Source organism: Vulpes vulpes, chromosome 1 (assembly GCF_048418805.1).
Source record: "Vulpes vulpes isolate BD-2025 chromosome 1, VulVul3, whole genome shotgun sequence".
NCBI lineage: Eukaryota > Metazoa > Chordata > Mammalia > Carnivora > Canidae > Vulpes > Vulpes vulpes.
Window position 1 is genome coordinate 99,086,924 of NC_132780.1, and position 12,472 is coordinate 99,099,395.

A 12,472-nucleotide genomic window follows, 5' to 3' on the forward strand; every position below is an offset into this window, starting at 1 on the left:
GTTTCACACTAGGATCACTGTTAACATTCTCAATCACCAATACCAGTGGGAAGGTGAGAAGAGAGAAAATAAATCCTGCTTGAAGAAACCACTTCCTCAGGAAGTTCAAGTGAGAGCAGGAAGAGAAAGAGGGGTAACAACTCTGGGTAGACAGAGAGTAAAGGTAACATTTTCCTAAAGTTGGGAAAGTCCCTCACAGAACACCTGTGACACACAATGAGAAAATGTCAATATGCCATTCTGAAAGATGGAAACCATCACACAGATGCAAGAAGTTATCATTTTACCATTTCTGTAAAGATTTAAAAGCCATTGTTCTTGAATGTGTCTTTTTAAAGTCCATTCCAAAAACTGAGCAAGAGGACTAAGAAAAGTTATACTAAGAGATTAGAGCCAGTGAGCCAGTTCCTGTTACTTTCCTCCCAGTAGAAACACTCAAGAGTCTAGATAGATTATCCTTATTACGCTTCCCCTCAAACCTGGAGGACTCAATTTCCATATTTAGAACAATGTAATATAAATAAAACTCTTAAATGAAGTGGCATTTTCATACTAACGTCAATAACACAAGTTACTATATTTATTAAAAGTAAAAAGGTAAGCAAGGAATAAAAAGCATCATAACTCTACTTTCTAAAGACACTATTAAAGCACTATCCATTTTCTTCCAGTCTTTTGTGTGCAGTATTTTTTTGTCTAAAATCACTCAATCCTTTCCCATCCCCCCAAGTTATTATAATTAGTTACTTATATGTCTTTCCCAGATTCGTGCAAAATAAAATAGGAATATCTAGGTAAAAAAGGATTTGTGTCCCCAAAAGAAAAAGAGTCAAGACTCTGTTTTTGCATCACCAAGGTAAGTTTTTTTTCTTTTAGCATTAACAAAACATTACCCTCAATCAAAGCTTAACAATTTAAAGATAATTTGAGTTTTGCTAATGTCACATATCATTTTGCCTTTTTTAAATTTATTGACTGGTGTCCTAAAACCTCAATCTCACACCTGATAAAAATTCCAACACCTCTCAAGATGTCATATCCTTTTGGAGCTGAGGTTCTTATGGGCACTATTGGCTTTGTATGTTAGTTTTCACTAAACTCTTCATCTCTGTTATATCTTATGGAACTATTCTCTTCTCTTTGTTCTTAATCCAGTTAAATGTGGAAATCAATCTCTGCTGAAGAAACCCGGGGGGCGGGGGGTGGGTGACGGGGGAAGGTACAAAGGGCTATGGTTGACATCAAAGCAACTTTTGCAATTTAACGTTGAGTCTTAAGAAAAGCCAGTTCCTAAAGGTCCTCTGTCCACCTCACATGTAATAATTTCCTCCTGGATGGGGTGCCTGGTGAATCAGTCAGTTAAGCACCTGACTCTTCATTTCGGCTCAGGTCATGATCTTAGGGTTGGGAGACTGAGCCCCATGTAGGGCTCTCTGCTGGGTGTAGAGCCTGCTTAAGATTCTCCCCCCCCTCTTCTGCTCCTCTCCCACTGTCCTTCTCCCCCTGCTTGTGTGTGCACGCTCTCTCGCTCTCTCTCTCTCTCCCTCTCAAAAAAAAAAAAAAAATCTTACTGGAGACATTCCTAGAAGCTGCATTGTCTTGCCATATGGATCAGCTTCTTTTCTCTCTTCTCTGACAACTTCTCCCCCTCTCTCTCCCTTGTTGCCTCCCACTGCCACCCCTACAATTTCCATTCACTTCCTATGCAGAACCACTTATCCACCTTTTCTCCTAGCTCCTTAGACCCCAGCATGATTCAGATTTTAACATGCATAGGAATTACCTGGGGTCTTCTTAAAATGAATATTCTGAATCAGTAGGTCTGGTGTGGGGCCAGAGATGCTTCATTTCTAACAAGCTCCCAGGTAATAGTGCTGTTACTGGTTCACAAACTACTCTTGAACAGCAAAGTTGTAAACCATGTTTTCAGGACTTCACTTTCTAAACCTGAAGTCACTTTTCAAGGTAAAATAGTAGCAGTTGTCACAAAAGGAATAATTTCAGTTTTAATTGTTAACCATATTTTTTTTCACCCTCCTTCATTAACAGCCAATCAATGTCATTACACTATGTCCTCAGCTTAGGTCTGTTGGGCACAGTTAATTATGCCCTCTCTATTTAGCAAATAGATAGTTAATATAGCCTCACACTTTGTAATAGATATCACTAAAGGTTAAATGAGCAATATGTGTTTGTGCTTCTCTTAGAGGAAAAAATAGTAATCTTAACCTTAGAGGAGAAATATTTGTAACAGAGACCACGCTGACCGAATATTCCATGTATGTCCTTGAGTTGGGGCTGTGAGAATTACAAGTGAATTTTGTCCCTTTCGTGCACAAGTAAACCTCCTCCACCGATCTCCCCTCTCCTTTCTCTCATTGGAGAGATCAATGCACTTGGAAGAGGATGCTTCAGATGACACCTCGGCTCGGGTGGACACCTTGATTTTAGCTTTGCGAGACCCTGAGCAGTTCCCTGGACCTGTGCCTGGACTCCGAGTTAATAAATTGTATCATTATTAAGATTCAAAGTTTGTGATAATTGGTTATACAACAATAAAAAACTAATACCAAAAGGCATATATAATTTTGAATCAGGCTGAACGTTTGGCTATTTATTGTTGCTTTCATTCCATGTGCTAGGATCACCACTTCCAGTTCTAACAGTTGGCTTGGTTGGCTAATGCCATCCTGGGCAAAACCTTGGCACACACTAAATAGCAATGAAAAGCCAGACATCCCTTGGCATAATATTAAAGAAAGAATTCACAAGGACCAGGAGCTAGGTTCTGGCTTGAATCCTTCACGTAGTTCCCACCTATTCACTCTCTCACTTATCCATCCCGCTCCCCAGTATGAAGTAAAAGAATATTATTTCCATGATTATCATAGAAACCAATTGTCAAGGACATCACTGGGGTCTCTAAAAAGCATTTTACTGGCTGTTCTCCCTAGATTGGAAATGCTGATGGCAGGTGCTGCAATGAAACCAGGCTTCCAGATCTCAGGGGGAATGGGAAGAACACGGGCGGCTGAGCTTAGGTGGCAGCCCATATTCACGTGGATCAAAGTCAGGGTGAGTGTAGTGATCAAATCTTGGAGAAAGAATTGATGAAAATCTCCCTCGAATGAGATGGGAAAATTCTTCACTGAAATTTTTTTTATCCAAAAACATTGCAAACAGAGGTTGTACTTCAGTCACTATACAAAGAAATCACCACCTCTCCTCAATTACCAATCTTGAATCGGCTAGTGGATCCAGAACTTCTTGAATGAAGGAGAGGAGAGGTGCTCGTGAAGAAGCATCCTGTACACAGTGAACTTTCCCCCTTGTTTTCTCCCACGCAAATTAACTGTGCTGAGTAACTACACCAAGGGAAGAGATTCCAAAAACCTTTAGTGATTATTAGATATTGGCTTTAGGGAAGCAAAACACCTAAAATCTAAGGTTTGCTGGTTAGAACCGAGGCCTGTGGGGGTCAGTTGATTAAGGGAATTGTGTCCTAAACGATCTAACTATTGATCCAATAGAACTCAAACTCCAAACCGTGACTCATTCTGCAGGTGTGACCTATTTTCAGCAACAATTTGGTCATGCAGAGTATTCCTGCCCAAGTGAGAGACAAGTTTTCATATACCTGGGTGTTCAACACTGAGATGGAAGAATGCATACTGGCAGATCCCTTATTGTTGAAGCATATTCCATTTTTAGATACTCTACTCTGGTCTGTTTATCATACAAGTCCAAAAGCTGCCAGACACAGATGGAAACTGGAATAAGAAACTGATCTCTAGCTCGTTCAAAGTCGGATTCAAGCAGTCAGTGACCCATCAGATCCAACTGTGTCAAGTTGTCCGTAGGATGGTGGGGTACTCTGGTACTATCCAGGGTATCATAGCAAGTCCCCAAACAAGAATTTCAGGGGAGGTGCTTATGATTTGAGAGCAAGTCACATTTCCTTCTGCAAATAATTAGTCTCCCTTTGAGATACTGTTCCTGGCATCATTTTGAACTTTAGTGAAGTCTGCAAATCTGACCGCAGGATACCTGGTGACCAGCTGATCTAAACAGCTCATTGTGAACTGGATGCTACCTCTTCCAGCCAGCCAGAAACTTAGTTGTGAAGTAGGTCACCTGTGACACATCCCAGTGGTATGCATAGGATGGGACTAAAGACACAACTAAGTGGCCTGGGCTGGCTGTTCGCTCTCCTGACATGAAGTCCTCCCTCAAGCTCCCCTTACAGTCTCATGAGGAAAAGCCTATGGCCAACCTCCTGAGGATGAAAATCAACCAACTGAAGACAAAAATCTCTAGTTTACAGACTTTGTTGTCACATAACCAATGCAAGCCAGAGGCAGATCTGCTATGAAACCACAGCCTGCAACGAACAAACTACAGCCTCTCTCAAGGGTGATCCCAAGCAGAAGCAGAATTTTTGGAGAAGCAAAAACCTCACACTGGGCAGACATACATGTAGTATTTTTCATTGTCCATTTTGCTCAGAATGAGATCAGGACCTACTCTGCTTCCTGAGTGGTTGTAAATGGTCTGGCTAGCTGTTCAGAGACCATAAAGAGCTAGATATCAAGTCTAGAGACAAGGACAGTTGGCAAGAATGGTCCAGAGCTGAGACTCTTTGTGTTCCAGGTGAATTCTCACAAGAGAGCCCCACATCAGAGAAGTTCTTAATGATAAGAGGGGATAGAATGGTTCACTTAAGGATTGCCAGGCAATCTAGAGCCAGGGTCACAAAGTCAGAAATCCACACGTGTCCCATAGGAACCATAAACAAGGGACGAGGATGTGGTGAAAGACGGCAGAGGATGGCTGGAACTGCAGCAACCTAGACAGAGTATATTCTATCTTCAGAAAGCAGCTTTGAATCTGCCATGTTGGGATGTGCATGCAGTGTCGCCAGGCCGTCCTTCAGTTCTTCAAGAGAAGTCACAAAGCAAAATTTTTGGATGAAATTTCCTGATTTTTAAGACGCCATGAGGGCCAAACACCCAAGTCTCTGGATACATTTGGTGCGAAAACTATCACTTGGTGTGTCACTTGGTCTACCATCGCTAGGTAGAAACAAAACAAAACAAAAACAAAACAAAACAAACAGCCACAGTGGCAAGGACGCAGACTAAATATTGACTCAACTATACAGACTTTTCCTCACGAGTCTCTCACTCCTGAAAAACACCACATTTGCCAGCGTAACTGCCATTTCTTCTGCTGCTAGACATTGAACGTATTAACAAAACCCATCAGATCTTGGTGGATGATTGGTTAGTTAGGGCTCTTTTATCATCCAGGAGGCGTACACTGTACTCAGAGACAGAGATATTCACTTGATGTTTGGATGCAATTTTTTCTATTGGCATCACTATTGGTAGACTTATTTAATGCTTTATGCTAAGCCCCACAACTTTTTCTCTAACTAAGGAATTGATTCCACAGTAAAGGAAATAAGTCAATGGGATGACTATTATGGTTTTCATGGGTCTTAATATGTACCCTCAAGCCTAAAAGGAGGCTAGCCTTATATGACAACAGATTGATCAATTATTGAAGGCTCTCATACTGCCTTTTTGGACACAATGCTCTCTTCCAAAATGTGGTTTTAAAACTGTGGGATGTTTTGGTGGCTCCTTACTGGCTCAGTCAGTAGAGCATATACCTTTTGATCTCAGAGTTGTGAGTTTGAGCTCCACATTGGGCATAGAGCTTACTTTAAAAAAAAAAAAAATGTAGTATGTTTTTTATACCATCTACAGTGATTTTTTTCTCCGAAAGCTAAAATACCCAGGTCAGAAATAAAAGTAGAAAAGGAAGAAGTACTTGTCATGATATGATGTTTAGTGATTGTTATGGATTGAATGGTATCCACTATGAAGATGGTAATGTCCTTAATCCCCCAGTACTTGCGAATGTGATCTTATTTGGAAAAAGAAGCTTGAAGATGATCAAGTTAAACAAGGTCATAAGCGTGAGCTCTAATCCAATATGACTGATGTCTTTATCAAAAGGGGAAATTTGGAATACAGACTCTCATGTACAGAGGGAAGATGATGTGATGACATAGGGAAAATGCCATGTACAAGCCAGGAAATGTCTGAGGCTATCAGAAGCTAGGAGAAAAGTGTGAAACAGATTCTCCTTCACAGCTCCCAGAAGGAATCAATCCTGCTGACACCTTAATCTCAGACTTCTAGTTTCCAGAACTATGAGACAATAAATTTTGTTGTTTAAGCCACCCAGAAGTGGTACTTTGTTGCAGCAGCATAAGAAACTAATTCAACGACCTATTCTCATGGTTTTTTTTTTGTTGTTTTTTTGCTTTTTTTCCTTGCAATTGTCTTTTGCTCATCTAGAAATTGGTAAATCAAGAAGAAATGCATTCACTATGGGACCCAATATATTTTCCACTGAATTAGAAGCTGAGACTGCTAGTTCTTTACTCCTGTTGAAAAATTTTAAAAGATTACGCTTGTATGACAATAATCAATGCAAACTAGTGTTGTTGCCATGTATAAATCAAGTCTAGAAAGAGTGTTGCTCCTTCAAGATGACTATTGTATACAATAGAAATTGTGAAAGAAGAGATGGATACAATATCTACAGGTGGGAATAGGCTTAGATCCTTCCTGACCAAGAGTGTAGTTCATCTCAGAGATAAGACAACAAAATTAAACATAAGGCAACTGTGTGAAAGCAACAGACATGTGAGTTGGGGAGTGAAGGAGGAGGTCATAAACACCAGCTCCTGCTCAAAAGGAAGACAGGTCACCCTAAAGTACTTGTATTCTTTTGCTTGTCTTTCTAGTATTATTAGTTTTTGGATTTTATCCATAAGGCAGAGCAGAGCACATTGACATGGGATTATGAGAGAAGGAGATCAGCCAGTGACAGTAAACTAAGAAATGGTAGCCTTGAGCCTTCCTCCTTGGGTATGGTGACTAGAATCTATTAAGGAGAAGGTCCTTTCTACTGTATGTTAGTTGTTTGCCTTATATTAAAAACAAATACATTATACTTGAAATATCTCCAAATGGTGTTTATGGAGAGGGCATGTATGTTGTCCAGCCAATCATTACAATGCATAGACTTCTCTTATTTCTGCTTCCTTCGCAGCTTCCATTCCTTTGTGGGGGCTGTCAGTCACAGGACTCCAGGGATACATTAAACCAAAACAATCAATTCCTCTCTTATGGGAATTTCAATCATGGGCAGGTCCACCCAGGACTGGAAGGTAGTTAGAACCCAGTCATCTGATGGCAGCTCCTAACACAGCAAGCACATGAGTTCCCACTATACAGATCACCAAGATGCCTAAGTCCCTGTCATCCACTGGCCTAGTTATTCAGCATGCCATTCAGTAGTCTTCCAACAAATCCACTCAGCTTCCTTCCTTCCTTCCTTCTTCCTTCCTTCCTTCCTTCCTTCCTTCCTTCCTTCCTTCCTTCCTTCTTTCATTATTATTGCTTGTGGCTAAAGAATTTGATATATGTATCATCAGGCTTCTTATTTCTTTTATTGTAATATGTTGAAAGTTTAAATATAGATCATTTAGCTATAAAGAGGATACTGAACTTGGTGGATAGAAAAGGTCTATTATGAAGCATTACAACATATCCTGGCATAGAATTGATGGTAAGAGAATATGGTATCATTGCTGCACCAGAAATTGTCTCTAACTCTTCCTAACCTTAATAAAATCTCTCCATCAGTGCAACATTTTGAACTCTAAAATAAAGGGCATTTTAAAAAGACAGGTAGATAAATGATGAAAGGAATAATTAGAGAGAAAGAAGGAAATTAAGAAGAGAAAGTAAATATGAGTCAGTAATGTCAAGAGTAGACTGCACTCACCTAGAAATGGAAGTCAAGATGGGATCAAACTAGCACAGCCTGAGAACATCCCCTTTCTCCTATTTCTCTTCATCGCAGTCCTTAGTTGGCAGGTGATGGAATATGTAGACAGTATATATTTTAAATCTATCTCTCTCCCCCTTTCTGTCTCTCATATTTATTAAAATATAAGACATTATAAAAATATGTTTTGCATATGTAAATGTCTTCAAAGTCAGTTAACATCTCTGACCAATTCATTACTGTTAAAATGAAGAAGTTAAACTGGATAGTTTCTAAAACTCTCAAAACTAAAACTGTGATTTGTAAATCTTTTTCTTTAAATAGCAAATACATTTCTATTGACTAACCAATGAATTATAGGTCAAATATTTAGAATGCTAATTCTATCTCAAATGTAAAACTTTAGGGAGTAAAAACATTCCATCTGTATCTCTGTTTCCCCATCAGTTAACTAGAGATGATTTTTTTTTAAAGATCTTATTTATTTATTCATGAGAGACACAGAGAGAGAGAGAGAGAGAGAGAGAGAGGCAGAGACCAAGGCAGAGGGAGAAGCAGGCTCCCTGCGGGGAGCCAGATCCGGGACTCGATCCCAGGACCCGGGGTCACGCCCTGAGCGGAGGATGGATGCTCAACCACTGAGCCACCCAGGCATCCCCAGAGAAGATTTTTAATACAATTAAACTACTCATACTTTTAAAAATAAAGTCAATATAGGGCCAAGTATTCTTTATGTCATATATTTGTACTATTATTTCCTCTCCTCTATCAGTGTTTATATGTAACAAGTGTATTTCTTCATATATATGGTTTGATTACATTACATCTAATACGCACAGGCATATACATCATTTCAACTCCATCTAGATTCAGTAAAAATGTAACAATTCTATGAAAAGAAGGGGTTTAGCACATTCCCGTGATAAGAAGTAGTGAATGTGGAAGGCTACTTCTGCCTCTTTCCGATTGCCGGGCAAACATCTGATTGTTCTAATGAACCATATAAATGATGAATTTGTGCACGTGGTCCACATACAGGCTTCATGGTAGTGGTTTGAACAGCAATGCAGCTATTGAAGCTCTTTAATATCAGATCAGCAAATGATGTTTTGACGTTGAAGTTAGAATTTTAAAACACCTCCTTCATCCTGATCAGTAACTAATTCAAACTAGCGACATATTAGTAAATTCCTACTCAATTCTCCTAAAATTACCATCTCTGAAAAGTTTCCACAGGCGCTTTAGTAGGCAGCCTAAAAGTTTTTGCAATTCAGAGTTTATCTCTCCCATGCCATTTCCTGAAAATAAAACGTAGCACAAGTAAGCAGTTTAAATCAATAACCGTGCCTAAGCTTTGGAAACAAATTAACTGGCAATCAAAATGTACTAAAATGCCGTGATAGCCCTTGTACACTCTCCACCGAAAACTCAGTATCCTGCCCTGAATCCACCTATGGGAACATAAAGATCTGACAATACAATGATAAAATACAGAGAATTCGTGCCACGACCTCAGAGCTGTGACAGTGTCAGAAATAGTACAAAATGACCTGAGAAGCACACCAGTTAGCAGTCCTTCTGATTTCAAGGTCAGAAAACGACATCTGCCTCCCGCTATGCAAACCAGCAGGGATCCTAAAACAATTGCTTCGTCAATGTTGAGATAAGCGCACTCTGCTCAAAGTCCAGAAATTGCAAAAGGGAGGCAAACTGCAGCCAGGGGGGCGGGGGGGCGGGCGGCCGCCAGCCCGGGGACACGCAGTGGCCCTCCGCCCCCGCCGCTCCCGGGGAGCGAGCGCCCGGCCGGCCCCTGGGGACTGCGGAGGCTGGGGCGGGCCAGCGGCGGCGCCACCGCGCAGCGAGAGCCGCCCCGGGCCTGGAGCCATGCGGCCAGCAGCTCCTGCCCCCGCCGCTCCTGCCCCCGCCGCTCCTGCAGCTCCTGCCCCGGCCGCTCCTGCCCCTGCCGCTCCTGCCCCTGCCGCTCCTGCAGCTCCTGCCCCTGCCGCTCCTGCAGCTCCTGCCCCCGCCGCTCCTGCAGCTCCTGCCCCCGCCGCTCCTGCAGCTCCTGCCCCCGCCGCTCCTGCCCCTGCAGCTCCTGCAGCTCCTGCCCCGGCCGCTCCTGCCCCCGCGCCCCCCGCGCCCCCCGCCCCGCCCCCGCGCCCCGTACACCGCCCGCAGGCCCGCGGCTGCTGCCCCCGCCCGGCAGGCCGGGGAAACTTTCCGGCGGCTGCAGCCCCCCGCGGAATCCTCCGGCGCGGCTGCCGAGCGGTGGGCGCCGGGGACCAGGGACCGCGCGGCCGGCTACTCACAGTTGGCCTCGGAGACCGGGAGCACCAGGACCAGGCACGCCAGCAGCGCCCCGCAGCGCCCAGCCAGGAGCCTCATCGCGGAGCGGACGGCGGGGGGACCGGGGCGGCGGCGGCGGGGACCCGGACGGACGGACGCGGGGACCTGCGAGCCCGGGCGCCGCTCTCCGAGGACTGCGGGGCGGCGGCGCCTGCGAGCCAGCGCTCTGCCCAACACGGGCGCCGGGGGCGGGGGGACCGCCCGCTCCCAGCCCCCAGCCCGGGAGGGGAAGTGATAACGAGGACATTTCCAGGAAGCTTTTCGAAGCTGGGGGCAGGGCTCAGGGGGCGTGTCGGAGGCCTGGTAAACACAGTCGGGACATCCTGCGTCCTCGCCCAGGTTCGCTCCGGTCTCCGCGCGGAGCCCTCCAAAGGGTCGGGGACGCGGATGGGGACGCGGACAAGGACGGGGACGCGGGCGGGAACCGGGACCGGGGACGCGGATGGGGACGCGGACAGAGAAGGGGACGCGGACGGGGACGGGGACCGGGACCGGGACGGGGACGGGACCGGGATGGGGACGAGGACGCGGATGGGGATGGGGACGCGGACGGGGACGGGACTGGGATGGGGACCGGTACGCGGACCGGGACGGGGACGGGACGGGGACGCGGACGGAGACGGGGACCCGCACCGGGACCCGCACCTCAAGGGAGCTGGGGCGAGAGGGAACTCTGAGGACTCAGGACCCGGGTCCAGGTTCCGAACGAACGATCGCGCAGGAGATGGAGACATTAATCAAGCCTAGAAGCCAGTGACTCCAGGAAGGCCTCAGACGAGAGATAATGGGAGCAAATGGGATAGTTGTGATCATCCACATTTTTCTTTCGTTCTTGTATTTATGGTTAAAAAAAAGAAAAAAAAGAAAACCCAAACCTATGGCCAAAAAAAAAAGTTCTGAGAAAAAAACAAGAATGTATCAAATTCCATCACCTTCGAACAGCTCATGTTTTTTTGCGATATGACCTCCACGTGTTGTGTTCAGACATGAACATTTGTAATGTTACATAATATTTAAGGCTGCATGTGGAGCTAAAACGCCTGATTCAAATCTCAATACTTTTATCATTTATTCATTCTGTAACTTTAAGCAAATTGCTTAACCTCCCTAAGCCTCAGTTGTATCTCCAGGATAATAGTGGGTTTTCATGATGTTCATGTAAGGATTTAAGAGATAACACATGTAAAGCCGTTACTGTGCTTTCAGTAATAGTCCTGAAGGCATCTCTACTGTTATCACGTCTAGAGTTTCTGCCCAAATGAGCCTACCTCCTGGTTTCCTTTGTGTGTGAGTGATAGCCCTCGGGCTGACCTCGGGGAGGGTCTCTTCCAGCTCCAGCTGTCTGTGGTTCTGCGACCCAGCTGAATGGAAGTGGATATTAGAGTCACTTTTTCTGATAAGAACACTTGCAAAGGAATTACTGAATGATTCCCTTTTTGAAATTCTTTTCCTTCTTGCTCTGACTCTACCAAGACAAGCTATTCGCCATTTTAACCCCAACCCCCAAGTGATTTAATTGTAAATATGATTCTAATCTCTGTAGAATTGTTTGATGTGCTATCATAGCATTAAACAAAATGACCTTTAAGTACTATATTTAAATTTAATTTAATAATTAAATTTATTTATTTAATAAATTAAAATTTACATTTAAATTTAAATGCACTTAAGCTAGGAGTCTTTCTTCTTTTTCTTTTTTAAGATTTTATTTATTTATTCATGAGAGACAGAGAGAGAGAGAGAGAGGCAGAGGGAGAAGCGGGCTCCATGCAGGGGGCCTGATGTGGGACTGGATCCTGGGACCCCAGGACTGCAGGACCACATCCTGTGGATCCTGGGACCCCAGGACTGCAGGACCACATCCTGGGCCTAAGGCAGTCGCTAAACCGAAGAGCCACCCATGGATCCCCAGCTAGGAGTCTTTCAAGTAAAGGCTCAATTTGGGAATCTCCTTATAAATCTCAAAATTTCACAAGGAGAGAGAACTTCCCAAATCACAAATCAATAACATTCATAGCTATCTCCAATATCCCCAATATAAAAAAATATACAAAATTTGAAGAAGGATATCTTAGAGAGACATGAGTTACCCAAAAGAAAAATCTTGCTCTCCTGAAGACTTCACTTTAAAGTGATTATCTTTTTAATACCATAACTGTCCATCACAGCGTCAGTAATTTGTCAGTGATGAAAAATTGTGTATCCTACCTCTACTGTAATGTCAGACTTTGAAAAATCAGTTACTGAGATGTTTAAT

General features: G+C 43.7%; 1 protein-coding gene across 1 annotated transcript in view; it reads right to left on the minus strand.

Annotated features, from left to right (window-relative positions):
- The window catches only part of PROS1 (protein S), a 61,429-nt gene extending 50,974 nt beyond the window's left edge, over positions 1-10,455 (minus strand). Inside the window, exon 1 of the mRNA XM_025989894.2 lies at positions 10,179-10,455. Coding sequence (XP_025845679.2) covers positions 10,179-10,254 — 76 coding nt within the window. The 5' untranslated portion in view covers positions 10,255-10,455. The remainder of the gene's footprint in view (positions 1-10,178) is intronic.
- Positions 10,456-12,472: the final 2,017 nt, after the last annotated feature.